General features: G+C 48.4%; 1 protein-coding gene across 1 annotated transcript; it reads right to left on the bottom strand.

The window, feature by feature from the left end:
* Positions 1 to 13,722: 13,722 nt before the first annotated feature.
* Positions 13,723 to 15,823, bottom strand: Gal3st1 (galactose-3-O-sulfotransferase 1). Its single transcript, XM_052199455.1, has 2 exons — positions 15,681 to 15,823; positions 13,723 to 14,863 (listed from the first exon to the last, which is right to left on the bottom strand). The coding sequence occupies exons 1-2, from the start codon at positions 15,809 to 15,811 to the stop codon at positions 13,723 to 13,725; spliced, it is 1,272 nt and encodes a 423-aa protein (XP_052055415.1). The 5' UTR covers positions 15,812 to 15,823.
* Positions 15,824 to 20,410: the final 4,587 nt, after the last annotated feature.

The following is a 20,410-nucleotide window of genomic DNA, read 5'->3' as shown; positions in this document are numbered from 1 at the left end:
TCACCTTGTTTTTTGAGACAGGGTCTCTCACTGAGCCTGGAGCCTTCCAGTTCAGCTGGACTGGCTGGCCAGCAAGCCTTAAGGCTCCCCTGTCTCTGTCAGCTTTACGGCCACTCTATGTGGCTTTTAAGTGGGTGTTGAGATTTGAACATAGGCCCTGATGCCACACACTGTGCCTACTGAGCCATCTCCCCAGTCTTGGGAACACTGGTCTTGACCGTGAATACATAAGGAGGATAAATTAAAAGGTCATTTCCCACTCTGCATGTTGCCCACCTGAAATCCCAGCCCTTGGCAACCAGAGGCAGTTGAAGGTCCTTCTAGGCTACATAATGAGTTTGAGGCCAGCCTGGTCTACATGAGATCCTGTTTCAAAGACCAAAGCACAGGTTAGTTAAACGGCTTTAGTGACAGTGATTGCTCACCAAGCCTGAAGACATGCGTTTAATCTTCAGAATCCACACGGTGAAAGGAGAGAACCAATTCTCACAAACTGTCTTTGACCGCCACACGTGCATCATGGTACACTTACACACTTACACACACACACACACACACACACACACACACACAATTAGTTAAAACAAAGCAAGACAAAGACCATTTGTTTTGATATTTTACTAGGAGTGGCAAACATATCAGTTATCTTGGCACTTGAAGAACAGTATTACTGGAAGTTCAACCTCATCACCATAGCCAAATGTCAGGCCAATTAGAACTACATAGTCCTATCTCAAAGAATAAAAATAAGAAATAATAACAATGACAACCTTTTTCAGATTGAATAATATTCTGCTGTGTGGATCTGTTACAGTGTATATTTAAAGGGACTTTAGAGGGACACCAGCAGAAACTGTCATTGGCTTGTGATGTGGGGCCAGGCTCCTCTTTTGGAGTCTTGGGGTTGTGGCTTCCCTAGCTCTCCTTTAAGACTTTATAGCAGCGTTATCCTTAAGATCTGCCTTAGAAAGACATTTCCTGAGGTGACTGGTTCAAAAAGCAAGGAGACTGTCTATGCTGTGAAATACTGTGCAGTCATTATAAAGGGCGGGGCAGAACCTGCTGGGACAGAGCACTTGTAGAGCCACACCCAATATGGCTGACCAGAATAGTTGCAGAATCACATGGCAACTCACTTGTGTTTTATAAGACTTTTACCAAAGTATGTGTTACATAATATGAAGTATATTTACACATGGTAGTATATTTGCACATGTTACATATGCTGGTATGTATTTTACTGTATGCATGAAAACACTGTATGCGTGAGTTGACAAGGTAGCCAGGTTTGATAGTGCATACCTGTAATCCCAGGACTCAGGAAGCTGAGACAAGAAGATTGATAGTTCAAGGATAGCCTGGGCAACTTACCAAGACTCTTGTTTCACTCTTCTTGTGTGGCCCCTAAAAGTCTGCAAGGTGAGTCTGGAACAGGCATTAATCATGAATAATGTGCAGAAGCCACCTACATGTCCATCCTCAGGTGAACAGTTATACAAACCGGAACAGAGCCACATAATAGAATCTTATTCAGCCTGAAAAAGATGATTATCATCATCATCATCATCACCACCACCACCACCACCATCATCATCATCATTATTTCTTCATTTATACTTTTTGAGATAGGGTTTACTATGTAGTCCTGACCGGCCTGACATTTGGCTGTACAAATGATGTTGAACTCCCAGAGATCCTCCTGCCTGTTTTCCAAGTGTGCTGATATTACTAATATGTTTACCACTCCCAGTAAAGAATGATATTCTGTCTTATACTGTGCTTTGCATGGTGTGGGGGTCCTCTCTGATGGATAGGCCACAGCACCCCAGAAACTCAGTGTGCTTATCAGATCCTAAGAGGTCACCATTTGCAGCTGAACAAGGAGGTCCGTGCAGCGAACCTCCACAAGAGCAGGCTGTGGGGGAGCAGTCTTCATGCAGTCAACTTCTGGGGCAAGAAAGAGAGTGGACATTTTCTGCACACCCTGCCAGTATTTGAGAATGTTCCCCACAGGCTCCTATGTGAATGCATGGACCCTAGTTTTTGAACTGTCTGGGAACGATTAGGAGGGGTACTCTTGTTGGAGGAGGTGTGACCCTGGGTTTGATGTTGAGATTTCAAAATGCCTATATCATCTCTCTCTCTCTCTCTCTCTCTCTCTCTCTCTCTCTCTCTCTCTCTCTCTCTCTCTCTCTTCTCTCTCTCTCTCTTTCTTTCTCTCTCTCTCTCTCCCTCTCTCTCCCCCTCTCTCTCTCTCCCTCCCCCCTCCCTCCTTCCCCCTCTCCCTTCCTCCCTTCCTCCCCGTCTCCCTCTCCTTCCCTCCCTCCCTCCCTCTTTCTCTTTCTCTCTCTCTTCTCTTCCTCCTTCCCTCCTTCCCTCCCTTCCTCCCCCTTCCTCTTTCCCTCTGCCTCTCTCTGCCTATGTCTATAGATCAGATGTAAGCTCCTAGCTACTGCTCCAGCACCACAGTTCCCTCCCAGCTACCTCAGTCCCTGCCACATGGTATAGACTGTAGGCCTCTGGAAATGTGAGTCCCCGTTAAACACTTTCTTTTATTTGTTGCCTTGGTAACAGCAATGGAAAAGCAACTAAGTCAGAAGCTGATATGAGGAGATGGAGTATTGCTGAAACAGGTCTGGCCAAGTAGTTTTTGGATGAATGTAGAAGACTTTGGGCTAGGAGAGTGATGGAATGCTATAGGTGGGACTTGACGGGTCATCCAGTGGGAGCCTGGAAGACAGCAGTGCTGAGAGATGTGTGACCATGAAGGCCCAGCTCAAGAGGCTTCAGAGGGGACAGTAACAGCTGCTGGGCTAGGGACCATTCTTGTGATATTTTGGCAAAGACTTTTTGTCCTTGTCCTAGGAATCTGCCAGAGGTTAAATTGAAAGATAATGGATTAATTTCCTTAGAAGAGGAGATTTCAAGACAGCCTAGTGTTGACTGTGTCTGGTAGTTATTAGCAATCGTTCTTTATGCAGATCTACAATAAAAAAAAAAGAGCAAGTAAAGCAAAAACAAGTACAAAGTGTTCAGTCTGAGGAGTACAGGGCACTGGGAAGTTTAATGTTGGAGCAAAGGCTTGTGCTGAAAGAGGGAAGGAGATTAAGGAGAGGCCGCATCTGAAATGGAATGAAGAGAGGGAGGCCTTGGGGCAAGACCCTACCAGCCAAGCTTCCCATTTGCAAAATGAAAAGGCCTATGGGATTTCCTGTTCCTAAAACTTATGCAAATGTGATCCAGGGATAGCCCCAGCCCCCTCCCGCTCCATCCCAAGCAGGTAGTCAAACGTGTCAGCATCGGTTCAGTGATGGATAGAGAGTAAGGAGGTTGTGGAATCTTCTTCTACACTTAAGGAAAGTCCCTGAGGCACTGAGGCCAGCCCTGTGGCAGAAGAGTCTCTTCATGGAGGACCCAAGAGAAACTGTGGAAGCGAAGCCTGGATATCTCTGGAAATTCCAGAGATGTGAAGGTCAGGAGATGGACGATGTCTGCTGAGGAGAGCTGCAGAGAAGGTGTGGAATCAGCCAGAGAGAGAGAGAGAGAGGAGAGAGAGAGTTGCAGTTGGATTAATTGTGTTTTGTATTATGATATGGCCACAGGCTTATGGGCGTCAAGATGTGGATTGTGGTGATTTGGATGAGAATGGCACCATAGACTCATATATTTAAATCCTCATTTCCCGATGGATGGAATTGTTTGGGAAGGATTAGGAGGTGTGGCCTTGTTGGAGGTGGTGTGTCACTGGTCTTGCCTTCTCTGGCTGGTGATTGTAGAGCAAGTTCTCAGCTACTGCTCCAGTCCCATGCCTGCCTGCACACCTGCTGCCATGCTCCGTGAAGGTTATGGGCTCTAACCCTCTGAAATCATAAGCCCCAAATTAAATACTTTCTTTTATAAGTTGCCTTGGCTGTAGTATTTTGTCATAGCAATTGAAAAGTAGACACACCCAAGTTGAGAAGGGAGGTCACCATTTACCATGTCCTTGAGCCTGCCCTGGGGAAGGCTTTGCCACTTCCTGAGTCTGAGGCTCTGATCCTCGACACGGACAGCTCATGTCAATGACACACATCCCCTCAGGACCTCATTTGCTATCCTACAGTCACAAGCATCAGTGTGGCTGAACCTTGCACTGGTGCAATGAACACACACGCAGACAGATCATACTAGATGAAGATTCCATGGGCCAATCATTTGTTACATAATCCCACTCCCAGGAACTTCTTAGAATTGTATAGAAAGCAGGAAAGTCTCTGAGGGAAGAATAGGAGGAAGGATTGAGATCCCAAGGGGGATAGGAACTCCACCAGGAGACCAACAGAGTCAACTAGCCTGGACCCTTGGAGCTCTCAGAGTCTGAAGCACCAACCAAAGAACATACATGGGCTGGACCTAGGCCTCCCCAATCATATGTATCAGATGTGCAGCTTGGTCTCCATATGAGTCCTGAACAACTGGAATGGGGGCTATCCCAAAAGCTGTGGCCTGTGCGTGGGATATGTTCTTCTAGCTGGGCTGCCTTGTCCAGCCTCACTGGGAGAGGAAGTGCCTAGCATCACAGAGACTTGAAATGTCAGGGTTAGGGAGATACCCAGGGAGGCACTCACCTCCTCAGAGAAGAAGGGGATGGAGGTTGGGAGAAGGATTGGGGGAGAGGGTGACTGGGATGGGCGGTGAGTGGAATGTCAAGTGGAGGGTGTGCCTAGGAGAAGGGCGATGGGGTTAGTGTTTGGAGATGGAGATTCTATTTTACAAAAGGGAAAGGATTGTGGAGCTGGGGAAATAGCTCGGCCCCTGCAGTGCCTGCTGCCCTACTGTGAGGACCTGAGTTTGAACTCTTACTTCCCAATCTGTAACTCCAGTGCTGGGATCCCAGAGACAGGAGGATACCTGGGGCTCACTGGGCAGCCAGCAGAGCTGAAACAGTGAGAGACACTGCCTTGAAAATAAGGTGTAGGGGCTGGAGAGATGGCTCAGCGGTTAAGAGCACTGACTGCTTTTCCAGAGGTCCTGAATTCAAATCCCAGCAACTACATGGTGGCTCACAACCATCTATAATGAGATTGGATGCCCTCTTCTGGAGTGTCTGAAGACAGCTACAGTGTACTTACATATAATAAATAAATATATCTTAAAAAATAAAAGAAAAGGTGTAGCAATTGAGGAAAACACCCACTGTCGCTTCTGGCCTCTACACATATGCAAATACACATACGTGCATACAAGCTCATGATCTGGGTGGACCTGCTGCTTTCAGTCTTTGGGGAGCAGGCAGCCCACCACAGCAGAACCAAATCCTTTCTCCACAACTGCAATGAAAGAGAGAAAAGGCCAAGGTTCCACTCTCCCTATTGTTACAGTTTGAATGTGAAATGCTTCCACAGACTTGCGTTTTTAAAACTTGGTATCCAGGTGGTGGCTCCAAGGCTGGAGGTCTTGCCGGCTGACATTTGATGTTGGTGTTACCTTAAATGTGCTGTCTGTCTCTGGTTCCTGACTGTTTGGGTCCTGATCAGATGGGATCTTCCAAGACACTCAGCAAGCTCCCTCTGCCATGGATGGAACCCAAGATGCTATGCCTTCCCTGCCTTGAGATAGCATAACACACAAAGACACCATAATACACAAAAATCACCAGGCCTGACCACCCGACTTGGATTCCCAAGACCCACACGATGAAAGGGGAGAACCAACTCTCACAAATTGTCCTCTGCCCTGCACACAGGCGCTGTGGCACTTCTGCTCCCCAATCCAAACAAATAAATCATGTAACCAAAAACAGAGGATTTGTTTTGGATTATGGTTTGGGAAATTGTTGCCCCATGTTTTGTGTGTGTGTGTGTGTGTGTGTGTGTGTGTGTGTGTGTAGCAGAGCCCCTCACATCCTGGTGGTCCAGAGGCAGATCAAGAATGCCTGTGGTAGCTGGCTTACTTTCTCCCATACTCTACTCACACCCACAGTCTATGGGATAGAGCCAAGAATTCAGGGTCTCTCTCTCTCTCTCTCTCTCTCTCTCTCTCTCTCTCTCTCACACACACACACACACACACACACACACACACACACACACACTTTTGTAATCTAGATATTTCCAAATCCTGTCAAACTTATACTCAAAACAGAGTAGAAAACAGTTGTTTTCCCTGTGAACTGATAAGGAAATTGGGTCTGGAGGGATTTCCAAAGCCCTTAGCTTAGCAGGGTGCAGAGGCCATGGAGTCCTTAAGAGGCAGGGCCTAGGGGAGTTGGTAAATGCATCCATCACTTTTCCTTGTGACAAAATGCCGGATGGCAACCACAGAGGATCTGGGCTCGATTCCCAGCCCACACAGGGTGACTCAAGACTGTAACTTCAGACCCGGGGGTTCTGGTACTATCTTCTGACCCCCCTCAGGTACTAAGCATGCACATGGTGTGCATACATACATACATACATACGTACATACATACATACATACATACATATAAGCAAAATACCATATACAGAAAATAATAATGATAATAAAATTTCATCTGTGGGACATGCACAGATTTTTTTCTTGGGCTCTTCTGTAAGCAGTAGTATAACAATCACAGAGTATTTCCATTCTATTATGAACAACCCACAGATAATATCAGATGTGCAAAGAGGCAGTGTGTAGGCTATATCAGAAAATGAGACCCTTGAGCACCCAGGGGTTTTGGTATTTACTGGAGAATGTCTTAAAACCAATCTATTAGGCATACCAAAATATGGATATTTTTGTTTGTTATTATTGATTGGTGGTGGTGGTGGTGGTGGTGGTGGTGGTGTGTGTGTGTGTGTTACCTGCAGAGTTGTCAGTTTGTAGGAAGCCATTGGATATTCGGTGGGGGTTCGAACCACAACAAGTCCAGCTGAAATGGTCTTTTAATAGGGCTTCTTCGTACAGTTGAATGCCTGAAGATGGCAATTGTTTGGCTCAGAATACAGTCTATCAGTCAGTCAACAACAGTGTGTTGTATGTTTGGGCATGTTCATAGACGCCAGAGAAGAGCTTTGTGGCGTCCCGCCTTTACATGGATCTGGGGTCTAACTCAGTTCATCAAACACCTCGACCCACCGAGCAGGCTTGCTGAGTTATTTGTTACAGAGCAACAATGCACTAGCTAATGCACTTCTCTCATTTACCTCTGACCCCCATCCCAGCTCAACCCTAGCCTTACCTAAGACCTAGCACAGTAGAATTGGGTGGGAAGTGGAGGCAGAACTGAGGTCAAGGTAGAGACAAGCAGGGGTCAGGGGGGCTCCGTAAGTGTCACTGATGTCATCGGGGATTGGCCAGGCCCCTCAGGCCTGCAGATGTCTCCTCTCCCTAGAGAAGGGACTGAGTGACGAAGGAAGAGTCGCTGACGCCGGGTGTGCCGGGCCGGGTGCCTGCCAGCTCTGCTGATTCCCTTCCTCCCTCTGCAATGGGATGCTAAGGAACCAGCCTCAGCCTTTGAGGAGCATGAAGGAAGGCTTGAGGTGGGGCAAGTCCCTGATCGCTTCCCGCTGGGCTGAGATGGCAGGTAACAGTTCTCTGGGTTCCAGGTCAGGTGGCACGGCAAACTGCAGCGGGGTCTGATTCAGAGAACACAGCCGGTGTGTTGATGCACCAAGTCGGGCACTCTCGGGCAAGTGTCGCCCCAGAGGCTGTTGGTTCTGGTCTGCTCTGCATAGAATGTGGCATTTTAAGCTCAACAGGAAACCCCAGCGCTCTTCCTGGACCACCCAGTTATCTAGCCTGGGCACCTACCAACTCCGTCATTGTAACAACTTAATGGTGGCCCACCTTGAAGCTGGCTTCTAGCGCTGTCCCGCCTGCTCGAACGGCTGCTGCGAACCCTTGCTGTCCCTGGAAAAAGTGCAGCTTTCACCCTCCTGCCTCTTCCTCCTTCCTTCACATTTCCTTTCTTTCCATCTTTCATCAATAATTAAAAACCAGGGCTGGGGAGATGGCTTAGCAGTTAAGCATTGGTTGCTCTTCCAGAGGTCACGGGTTCAATTCCTAACACCCACGTGGCAGCTTGCCTCACAATCTCACTCTAGTTCTGTGGACTCTGGTGCCCTCTTCTGGCCTCTGCAGGTACTGCATGCATGTTGGGGTGCACAGCCGTGTAGGCAAAACCCATACCAAAAACCAAAGCAGAACAAAATTACAGAGAGTTGGAGGAGTAGCTCAAAGGTTAAGATGACTGCTTTTGCAGAGGACCCTAACTGGGTTCCCAGTAACCACAAGGGACATCACATATGCACATGCTCACGCACAAGCACACATGCACATAATTAAAAATTATAAATAATAAACCCAGGCTGGAGAGATGGCTCAGCGGTTTAGAGAACTGACCGCTCTTCCAGAGGTCCTGAGTTCAGTTCATCGCAGATGGCCCACAACCATCCGTAATGGGGTCCGATGCCCTCTTCTGGTGTGTCTGAAGACAGTGACAGCATACTCATGTACAAACAATAAACAAATACATAAAAATAAATAATAAACCCAACTCCTAAATAAATAAGAAAATAAATCTTTAAAAATAACCTAGCTGGGGCTGGAGAGATGGCTCAACAGTTAAGAGAACTGAATCTGTAATGGTATCTGATGCCCTCTTCTGGTATATCTAAAGACAGTTACAGTGTAGTCACAATATTAAATAGAGAAATCTATTTAAAAAATAACCTAGTTGAATATGATGGCATATATCTGCAATCCTCACTCTTGGGAGGCTGAGGCAGGAGCACTGGCCATGTGTTTAAGACCAGCCTGGTCTACAAAACAGCACTCCGTCTCCTTTTGTTGTTGTTGTTGTTGCTTTTTTTTTTTTTTCTGTTTTTTTGGATTTGGTTTTCTCGAGACAGGGTTTCTCCGTATAGCCCTGGCTGTCCTGGAACTCACTCTGTAGACCAGGCTGGCCTTGAACTCAGAAATCCACCTGCCTCTGCCTCCCAAGTGCTGGGATTACAGGCGTGTGCCACCACTGCCCGGCTATCCTGTCTCAAACAAAACAAAACAATCCTACCATGTGCCAGGCAGTTGTCTAGGCATGGAAATCAACTATGCCCATAAGACTGGGTCCCTGTCCTTGAGCCCTCAGACAGCACATCCCAGACAGGAGGCACAGTTGGACCCTGTGAGAGCAGAGCTTCGCCAAGGGAGCCCTGGCAGAGCCTGGAGGCTGAGGCTGAGGCTGGAGGCTGGAAACCTGAAGGAAGCAGAGATAGTTCTGAAAACATGGCAGTCCGGAGGCTGAGACTGTCTCATTGTGGCTTGCCCCTTCTACAGTTCACATGGGGATCTGGTTCCCAGCGTAAGCATCCTGAGAGGTGGAGGGATCTATGTGGGTGATGAGATTGTGGGAGCCTACGCTGGGATCGGTGCGGTTTCACGAGACAGGGAAAGCTCTTGCAAGAGTTACGAAGCATCACCTGCCTCGTGCCCTTCTGCCAAGGCCCTCACAGGTGCAAGCGCACATACATGTAAATTTCCCAAGTTCAGTGCCATAGCAACAGAAAAGCCTAAGGCAGCCCACAGAGGGAAGAGGGAACATGTTCAACATCACAAGAGACTATGCTAGCTTCTTCCCAAGCACCACCTGCAGCCACGGTGGATGTGTACTGGGAAGGGAGAGTGGTAGATGAGGGTCTCACACAGGCAGTGTCAGCCCATGGACAGAGAACCTTCCTGTTGTGGCTGTCACAAGCCCTGGATGATGGAAGTCTGGAATCAGGTTCTGAGCCACATCCCTTCTGAGACTCTGGGTAGAAGGTCCTTGCCTCTTCCTGCATGCTGCTGTTTCCCCTTGCTCCTCCACAGCCCCGTTTGGTGTCTCTCTGGTTCCTACCTGTAGTCATGTGGCATTTCCTCTTTTTCAGTTCTTTGTTTTTGAAAGACAGTCTCATGTAGCCTAGGTTAGCCTCAAACTCTATGAATCCCAGGCTAGACTCATGCTCACAATCCTCTCTCCTCCACATGCCGCTTACTAGGATTACAGTAGTGTGTGAGCAGGAGTGTGTGAGCAGGAGTGTGTGTGCAGGAGTGTGTGAGCAGGAGTGTGTGAGCAGGAGTGTGTGTGCAGGAGTGTGTGAGCAGGAGTGTGTGTGTAGGAGTGTGTGAGCAGGAGTGTGTGTGCAGGAGTATGTAAGCAGGAGTGTGTGTGCAGGAGTGTGTGAGCAGGAGTGTATGTGCAGGAGTGTGTGAGCAGGAGTGTGTGTGCAGGAGTGTGTGAGCAGGAGTGTGTGTGCAGGAGTGTGTGTGCAGGAGTGTGTGAGCAGGAGTCTGTGAGCAGGAGTGTATGTGCAGGAGTGTATGTGCAGGAGTGTGTGTGCAGGAGTGTGTGAGCAGGAGCGTGTGAGCAGGAGTCTGTGAGCAGGAGTGTATGTGCAGGAGTGTATGTGCAGGAGTGTGTGAGCAGGAGCGTGTGTGCAGGAGCGTGTGAGCAGGAGTGTGTGCACCACCATGACTTGTTAATGTGGCACTAGTAACTAACTGAGCCAAGGGCTTTCTGCATGCCAGGCAAGTGCAGTGCAAGCTAGGCTGCATCCCGTCCTGTTCTGTGTGTTTATACTTTATTATCTTAAATATCTTTTTATTTTATGTATATAAATGTTTTGCCTGCATGTATGCATTCCATATGGAGTCCAGAAGAGGACTCCCCTTGAGTTGGAGTTAGAGATGGCTATGAACTACCACATATATTCTGGGAACTAAATCTGCATCCTCTGGAAGAACAACCAGTACTTTTAACCGCTGATCCATTTCTCCATCCCCTGCCTCAGACTCTTGAATGCTGGCAGTACAGGCGTACACTGCCATGTCTGTCTTCATTCTTAATTCTTTTTAATAAGAACAACAGAGATATTAGATTGGGGGTTGTGAAATTACTCATTCTAACTTGATGGCATCTGTAAGACCCTGGTCAGAAGGGACCTCAACACATTGTGGGCTTTTCTGAAGGAGGCAACTGTGACCCTGTTTTGGTGGCATACATCAGATCAGGTCAACTTGCCCAGTTGCTACAAGTGTGTGCTGGCTTGCCCAGCTAGGGCTGGAACAGCGGGAGGAAACCAAACTCAATGCCTTGCACCCCCTGCTGTCCAGGAGCTGCAAAAGCACACTGGAACCGGCAGAGCCACTTTGCAAAAGCTTAGGAGCTTGGACCTCTGGCTCTCAGGCCGTGGACTTCCCTGCTTGAGCGTCAGATGGATCTAGGTTTCTGAGCTGTTTCCTCTCTGCCAGCCTTGCTCCGTGACCCTAAGATAGTTTCTCAGCCTCTCTTGAGTCTCCATCACTGCCTTGGGGAGGAAGCCAGGATCACTCATGTTCCAAGACTGCTCATGACCCGGGAACCAGTCATTCAGATATTAATTACATTAGTAAATGTATGAATGATGGCAAAGCTCTCAGGGTCAACAGACAGTAAGTGCTGAGGAGTGAATCATACTTCTGCTCTCTGCCAAGATGCTCTCCTTGGATCTTCAATGGTTCAGATATGTCAATCACAATAGTAGTTAATAATATAGTAACATATACTAATACTTAACTGGCATTTCTAGGCTCTTTGAGACCCAAAGAGATGTAATTATGAGGTTTCTTAATCCAAGGATATTATCAAATTTTTACCATAATAGCTCTGTGATTAACAGAAGCAGAGCAAATTAGCATATAGATTTGGGGTGAAATGTATTTTCCTAGGAATAATCTCTTTCATCAAAGGATTGTGTGTGTGAGAGTGTGTGAGTGTGTGTGTGCATGTGCGAGCGTGCGGATGCCTACAAAACTCAGGAGAGGGTATGGGATCCCCTGAAGCAAGAGTTCTAGGTTGTGGGTAATCGCCTGAGGTGGGTTCTGGAAGAGCATAGAGTGCTCTTGACCACCACTCCAGCCTCCAGTCCCGGCCATGTTCTACTTGTTTTCCCTCTATAGTTTAAACCCTGGCTGCGTAGGGGGATGGCAGAAAACACTATAACTTTACAAAGTCATGAAAGGTAGGTGGTGGCTCCAGTGGGCTGGGGGTCCAGGCCTGTGTGGAAGGTAAAGAGATCTGGGATAGGGAATATCCAGGAGTAAAACAAGGACAATCTCACAGCACATGGCAGCGGACACCTTTAACCCCAGCCCTAGGAAGGCAGAGGTAGGTAGATCTCTGTGAGTTCAAGGCCAACTAGGGCTTCATAATGAGATTGTCTTAAAACAAAGCAAACACACTCAGCCAGGATGGTATCGGTAACCACTCAACAGATGGCCTCCCTAACATCTCCCCGCATGGCTGGGCCTACTGCTGAATACCAAGGGAGAATTAATCCAAACCTAGTGAGGGTTTAGGATCTGACAGCTCTCAGGCTGGCATCGGAGTTCTGACATTGGCACTTATTCACTCTGTGACTGTGGGTAACTAAGTTCACCTTCTGAATTTTGGTTTATAAAGCCAGGGAGTTGTTAGACATTTGGTTTGGTGTATCAACGCTTAGATTGAACGTGGCACAAGAGAGTCCACAATTGTTACTTAGCTATGACTAGGGCTACTTTGCTTCTAGCTGGAAGTCTGAGACTTCTGTGTCCCTGTTACCTGGGGGTGTGGGGGACCAGGTGCAGGGAGTCACACGGCCAACTCTTGACCCTGGCGACAGCCCACCATGCTCAATTGACTTGGCAGCCATCTTTCTCTCTGGACACAACCCACAAAAGGACTCAGACAAATGTGGGCTATTGGGTAGATGCTGGGGTATCTTTGAGATTAAAGAGCAGCTGTGTGGCAGTGAGTGAAAGGGGGCAGTGGAGACAGAAACTGCTAGTTGGATGCCAGAAAGGGGCCATTGGCACAGTGTGAAATGGGTACTGAATATGGAAAAGTATTGGGGGAGGGGGCCCTTAGCACGTGGTCCTGAATTTGATGTGACCCTCCCCCAGCAAATCCCTCCTCCCTTAGGATGTCAGTTACCACATCTGGAAAGACACACTGATTGTGTCTGCCTCAAAGAGTTACTGTGGTCACTGAGAAATGGTGTGATTCAGGGCCTGCTGCACAGTGCCCCGCAGACTGTTCCTGGCCTCCCTGTCGCGTGCACACATGCGCACTTCACACACACATTTGTTTTTAATCTTGGCTCTAATCTGGACACCACTGCTGCCAAACAGCCCAGCAAGTACTTTATAGCCTGAGCAGTAAAATTGCCTCCTTACTGGAGTGGTCACATGAGATAATTAAAATCCCCGGGCCACTAAACGTTTGTGCTGAAATACTGCCCACAAAGCACTCATCCATAGAAGGATAGCCAGCGCTCAGTCACACACATGATCTTCCATGTTTTGGCAGCTTGTGGAAGTCTCTGAACCACACACGACTTCAGCAAGTAACAAACACACCAGGTCCCTGCCTTCTGTCTGCTGCATTCTAGTCTATAGAGGGCTGTCGGAAGGTCCCACCCCCCAGAGACCCAGAGACCACAGTGAGGCCAATTAACAAAAAACACATAAAATTTCTTTACTTCTAAGTCTCCCCTTGTAAGAGGAGGCTGGAAATAAAGGGGATTTAATTTAAAAAATGGCATAATTAGTTAAATACCTCTCGGTTAGGCCCTCTCGTGCAGAGAGACCAGTCCCAGACAGCTATGACCCTAGGGACCCCAGGGTGGCACTAGGCGTGGCTGGGGAAGGCTAGGTACCAGAGGCTCTCTGCCCGGCCTTTCTGCATCAGGAAGCCAAACCGGAGGTGGGGAGGGTATGTCACCACCTTAGAAAGTCTCTAAGGGACTTCCAGAGCTTGGTGACCCAGAGATTGGCACCGAGGTCAGACAGGTACTGGATTTCGGGCGTGAGCATGCGCCGGCAGAGCTGCTCGTGTTGCGGCCCGATGCTCTTCTTGAGGTTATAACCCAGGATGGATTTGATGCCCAGGGGCTGCCAAGGCTGCATGGCCGAGTCCTGGATGGCCTCAGCATCAACCGCTTGGCCGCCATCTATGCAGATGCGGCGCATGTGCTCGTTAGCTTGGCGAAGCTCCGCTACCTCGCGCGCCATGCGCTCACGCCCGAAGGCCTCCACCTTTCGCCAGAAGCTGGCGTTGAAGTGGCGGTAGAGGCGCACATCCAGCAGGTTCCAGGCGGTGGCTCGGCGGTACAGCTCGCCCGAGAGCCTAGGCACCGGCGAGTCGCGACGCGCGTTGAGCTTGAAGTACAGCACATCCTCCAGGTCCCAGCACAGCAGCTCCCGGAGCAGCACCAGGGATTCATCGAAGTACTCCTGCAGCAGCACCAGGTGGAAGCGGCGCTCCACCTCCAGGATGTGTTCCTGCACCTGCGGGCTACCCGGGTCCAGGCTACTATCGTAGCCCAGGTCGAAGAAAAGCAGGTTGCGGAGGTAGTGAGCGTTGTAGCTGTTCGGGTCGTAGTAGCGATCGGGGTCCTGCAGGAACTCGGCCAGCTTGTTGCGGCTCGACAGCTTCCAGGTGAGCGGCACCAGGGATCCAAAGTAGTGGAAAGAGGACTCGAAGAGACGAGCGGGGTCGCGGATGACGGTGATGAAGGCGGCACCCGGCCGCATCAGCCCGCGCACCTCCTCGTAGTGGAAGCGCATGTGGTTGCAGATGATGTTGAAGCACGCCCCGGGGCGGTAGTCCTGCACCAGGCTTCGTGCGAAGTACGACGGGTAGTGGAAGTCATTGCGGCCATTGGGAAAGGCGAATTTGAGCTCGTGCTTCTGCCCAAAGCGGAAGAGGATGTTGAGCAGCGTGCTGCTGGCGGTCTTGTGCGTCTTCATGAACACAATATCTCGCCGAGGTTGGCACCCTCCGGCAGAGCCGTTGGCGGGAGTGGTTGCCACTGGCTCATTGGGAACAGGGGAGCAGGGCGCTGTGGCCTCTGAGGTCCTGGGGGAGACAGGGATGGAGAAGTCAGGGGGTGACTGTGGCATGGGGACTTGGGAGGAGCTTGAGCTGGACCAGCCAGGCAGCCACCATCCTCTCATGCAGCCATTAAGGTTTAACCAATTGTTTTATGGGTGCTAGAAAAGCCCCAATTTTCTCCTGTCCAAGATTATTAGGGATTGGGGGGGTTGTTTTTAAATAATTTATTTATTTTTATTTTATATACATTGGCGTTTTGCCTGCACTTATATTATGTTTGTGTGAGGGTGTCATGTCCCCTGGAATTCCAAATAGTTGTGATCTGCTACGTGGGTGCTGGGAATTGAACTGGGATCCTTTGTAAGAATCTTAACAGCTGAGCTATCTCCTTAGCTCCTTGTTTTGTTTTGTTAAAATCAGCTATTGGCAATAATTTTCAGATTACCCTAGTACCGCTAACTGAGGTGCAGGCGGCACTAGATATATGCTGAGCAGCCTCATGAGGAGGCGGGGGAGCCTCGCTGCTTAAGAAGAGGGACACAGTCACATAGGCCCAAGTTTGAAAAGTTCGAATCCGGGCCCTTGTGTCAGATAAGTATTCTGGGACAAACCACAGTCCGTCTCTATCCTGGACCCTACTGTGGCCCTGTTAGAGCCTCAGATTATAATTCAAGCCCTGGCCACAGAGCTAAACGACTTTCCTGCTCTGTGGGTCAGGCTCCGTCCACCTTGCCACTTCAGACCCACACTGAGTGGCGCAGGTGGCCCTGGGAAGCTGTCCAATAGAAAGCTTCCATTGTAGACCGCCGCCCCACCCCACGCCCACTTTGATGTCACTCACGTGAAGGCCGTGTTGGGATACAGTGGAGGTACCACATACGAGTAGAGCAGCAACAGGAAACTGGTAAAGAGAGCGCCCAGCAGTAGCCCCTTGGCCTTGGACTTGCAGGGCTTCTTCGGCAGCAGAGTCATCTCAGGAAACCGCTAGGGACAGCACAGAAGTACAGAAGGGTCACGATCTGGGTCCCAGGGAGTCTCCACAGCTGCCAGGACTCGCAGCAGCTTTTGCCAGCTCTGTGGACTCCCGGGAAGGATCCTGACAGGGTCAGAACCTTAGAAAGGTAGAAGACAGTAGGCTCAACTCAGAGAGAGCGGGCGAAATGGGCAGAGAGAAAGGTCTGCCAAGTGTGGTTCCAACTTTTAGTCGACTAGTAAGGACACAGGTGATGACTGCCGTCTGTGTAGACCTTGTGGGTTTTATAATGAATGCATTTTGAGAGACAAAGGAGAAAATCCTGCCTCAGCCCTTCACATGGAAGGCTATAACCTTTTCTATTTCAGAGGGTGGGGCCAGCCTTCTCTGTCCCCTGTACCACCTTCCCTGCTGGAACTAAAACAAACAAACAAACAAACAAATAAATAAATTTAGTTGTATAGTTCTGTTCCAAATACTGCATAAAATGTACATATTAAAAACTGTTGAGTCAGTGGGGCAGTGGTGGCGCACACTTTTAGTCCTAGCCCTTTGGAGGCAGTTAGAAGGCTAGCCTGGTCTACAGAGTAAGTTCTAGGACAGCTAGAAGTACACAGAGAAACCCTGTCTTAAAAACGAACTAATAAACAAAACTACTAGCTCACTTTAATAGGGTATTTTGGTGAGTTTTTGTTGTTTGTTTCAGATGCCAATGTGATGTGGATGCAGTGGCCTTATCCACAGGAGACAGAGCTGTCAGTGGTAATAGTTAAGGTCAGAGCTGCTGAGGTGAGGGAACTTTTCTACTTCCCCACAGGTGTACAGAACAGGCTGAAACTTTCCATTTCTCCCCTAGCTGGTGCTTCCAAGCCCCCAGGGCTACGGGAGGTCATCCACGCTGCCCTGTGACCTCACTTGTGGCATGTCACCAAGTGCATGTGGAGGCAGCACTGCTCTGCTCAGTAGCCTCCCTGGGAAAGCGACCTAAGGCCCTCAGACCCACCCCCAGAAAGGTGGCAGCAAGCTCCGAGCCTTGGCTTGTCAAATAAGAAGTTCACCTCAAAGCAAAGAACACAGTGAGGAAATCAGCAGAGGAGGAAGCCATACTGGAGGGAATGTCTCCTCTCCTGTGACAAGGAGAGACTCTGCTCACTGTGTGAGGCTGGGCAAGGACTGGGGACAGTATGCCCAGAGGGCCAGCGGTGCCAAATGAGGTTCACTGGCGTGTCCTGGGTCTTTGGAAACACATGGATGCATGTGTGTCAGAGGTGTTCATGGTAACTTGATTAGAAACTGAAAGTGGGAGAAAGAAACAATTTCAGTGAGCCGCAGCAAGGGACAAAAGGACATCACATACACCAGGCCCGTTCCAGATAGAAAGAAAGAAAGGAAGGAAGACAGGGGGCTGGAGAGATGGTTCAGTGGTTAAGAACACTGACTGTTCTTCCAAAGGTCCTAAGTTCAAATCCCAGCAATCACATGGTGGCTCGCAACCATCCATAATGAGATTGGATGCCCTCTTCTGGGGTGTCTGAAGACAGCTACAGTGTACTCACATATAATAATAAATAAATCTTAAAAAAAAAAAAAAGAAAGAAAGACAGGAAGGAATGGAGGAAGGAAGAGAAAGACAGACAGAAAGACAGGAAAGAAGGAAAGAAGGAAAGAAGGAAGGAAGGAAGGAAAGAAGGCAGAAAGGAAGGAAGGAAGAAAGAAAGAAAGAAAGAAAGAAAGAAAGAAAGAAAGAAAGAAAGAAAGAAAGAAAGAAAGAAAGAAAGAAAGAAAGACCAGTCAACCATGAAAACACGTGCTAGAGGCCCTGGTTCAAGCCCCAGCAACAGAAACAAAGAAGAAAAGAGATGGAATGAAGCCTGGCATCTGAGAGACTGGACCAGCCTTAGCTACATGTCTAGTTTGAGACCAACCCGGACTACACTGGTAATATAGTAGGGGGAGGTGCTGTCTCAATGCACCAATGAAAGGCTGAGGAGATGGCTCAGTGGTGGTTAGGAGGATGTGCAGGGCTGGGATTCGGTTCCCCGCACCCATGCTAGGTGGTTCACCACTGCCTGCCAGTCCAACTTCCAGAGGTAAAATGGTCTCTTCTACACACACACACACACACACACACACACACACACAGAGAGAGAGAGAGAGAGAGAGAGAGAGAGAGAGAGAGAGAGAGAGAGAGAGAGATGCACACAAACTTTAGAATAAATACAACTTTTTAAAAAAAAAAACAATTATTTTAAGATTTATTTTTATTTATATGAGTACACTGTAGCTGTCTTCAGACACACCAGAAGAGGGCATCAGATCCCATTACAGATGGCTGTGAGCCACCATGTGGTTGCTGGAAATTGAACTCAGGACCTCTGGAAGAGCAGGCACTGCCCTTAACAGCTGAGCCATCTCTCCAGCCCCCAAATTAATACATCTTAACCAGGCAAGATAATGCACACCTTTAATCCCAACTCTTGGAAGGCAGAGTTAGAAATATCGGAGAGTTTGTCTCCAGCCTGGTTTACATAGCTAGTTCTAGGGCAGCCAGGGCTACATAGTAAGACCCTGTCTCAAAAACAGAAACAAAATTAAAAAAAAACCCAAACAACAACAACAAAAACAATCCTCAAAAACAAAAACACCCTGGAAAATTCTGGAGTGATATGCACCGCTTTTCCCAGTCCATTTGTGTAAACATATATGAAACATACTCAGGTAAACATACAAGAACACCTGGACAGAAGCAACCATCTACCGAAGGGCAGCGAAGAACAAGTGAGCATCACCAAAATGCTTCAACCAAAGATGGTTCTGATTTGGCACTTTCTATTTTGAGTTATGTTCATGTGCATAAAGAAATACCTTGGAGGGCCTGGGGAGATGTCCAGCTAGCAAAAATCTTTACTACTCAAGCATAAAGATGAGCTCAATTTTCCTAACACCACATTAAAAACAAAAGGCAGCTGCAGGGCACATTTGTAATCCGAGTTCTGGGTAGACAGAGACGGGCAGACTCCCCGAGCTCAGTGGCCAGCCGAGTCAGTGGAGTGAGCTTCAGGTTTAATAAAAGACCCTGCCTCACAAAGGAAGGTGGGTGAAGCTGGCCTTTAATCCCAGCGCTCCAGAGACAGAGGCAGGGGATCTCTCATTTCGAGGCCAGCCTGGTCTACAGAGTGAGTTCCAGCACAGCCAGGGCTACACAGAGAGACCCTGTCTCGAAAAACCAAACAAAGGTGGAAAGCAATCAGAGAAGACACGTCATGTTGACCTTCGACCCCACATGCATGTGCATATGTACACACATGTTCATACACATACTCAGCCAGAAAGAATGTTTTACTCAGGCTGGAGAGATGGCTCAGTGGTTAAGAGCATTGACTGCTCTTCCAGAGGTCTTGAGTTCAATTTCCCAGCAACCACATGGTGGCTCACAACCATCCGTGATGGGATCTGATGCCTTCTTCTGGTGTGTCTAAAAACAGCTTCAGTGTATTCACATACATGAAATAAAGAAATAAAACTTTACAAAAAAAAAAGAGAATGTTATATGATATTTGTATCACACCAATGACTGACTTGTCACATGAGGTCAGCTCTGGAATTTTCCTCTTGTGGCATCATGTTGATATTCAGAACGTTTCAGATTTTAGATCTTTAATTTCAGATTTTGGATTAAGGATCTCAATGTGTGTTCAACATTTCCAGATCCAATCCTCTGAGAGTATCTGGGATGGGTGCACAAAGAAATATTTCTCTAATTAGATTCACAGCACTTGCATTTCACGTATACTATTTAATAGGAAAGGGGACAATAAATCACCTGTAGATCAGGTTTCAGGTTTTGGGACCCCCCCCCTCTTTTTTTTTTCCTAAGCAATGCTGGGATTTGCCTAAGGCTTCCTGCATTCCGACCAAGAATTCTCCACTGAACTGTGCACCCGCTCACAGTTTAAAATTTTCAAAGTGCACATGACTGTAATCCTAGGGGACTCTGGGGGTCAAGCATTCAGGCCAGCCTGAGCTACATCAACAGACAGTGTCACAAAACCCAAACCAAATTAACAATACAAAAGAAAACAAAACAAAACAAAAAAACCTAGTCAGGACAGAGACCAGAGAGAGAAGGTATGGGCCTCAGTATCTGGTTTATTGGTTGGTTGGTTGGTTGGTTAATTGGTTGGTTGGTTGGTTGGTTGGTTGATTGGTTGGTTGGTTGCTTGCTTGCTTGTTTTAGAGACAGGGCCTCACTAGGTAGTCCTGGCTGTCCTGGTACTCACTCTATGGAGCAAACTGCCTCAACTCATTGAGACCCACCTGCCTCTGTCTCCCCTTCCCCCACCCCCCCACCCCCGCCCCGTGCTGGGATTAAAGGCGTGCTCCACCAAGCTCAGCTGGACTCCTCAGGGCTGGGCTTTGACACTGATTTCAGACAAGCCAGGGATCCCCGAGGGGTCTGTTTCTCATCTACAGTTGGAGAGAAGTCTTCAGAGAGGAGTCTGGGGAGCCTCCTGAGCGGTCAGCACACTGGTATCGCTTGGTGTTGGCTGCAACCCTCCTGAGTTCTGGGCAAGGAGCCGTCCGTGGTAGGGGACTGA

Source organism: Apodemus sylvaticus, chromosome 11 (assembly GCF_947179515.1).
Source record: "Apodemus sylvaticus chromosome 11, mApoSyl1.1, whole genome shotgun sequence".
NCBI classification, from domain to species: Eukaryota; Metazoa; Chordata; class Mammalia; order Rodentia; family Muridae; genus Apodemus; species Apodemus sylvaticus.
Note: the sequence above shows the minus strand (reverse complement) of the source record. Positions and strands in the feature narration are given on the sequence as shown.

Bases quoted from the DNA above. Each gene is read 5' to 3' on its own strand.
- Gal3st1 (XM_052199455.1), bottom strand. From the start codon at position 15,811: ATGACTCTGCTGCCGAAGAAGCCCTGCAAGTCCAAGGCCAAGGGGCTA. The intron at 14,864-15,680 runs GTGAGTGACATC...TGTCTCCCCCAG, and splicing joins TATCCCAACACGGCCTTCAC to GACCTCAGAGGCCACAGCGC.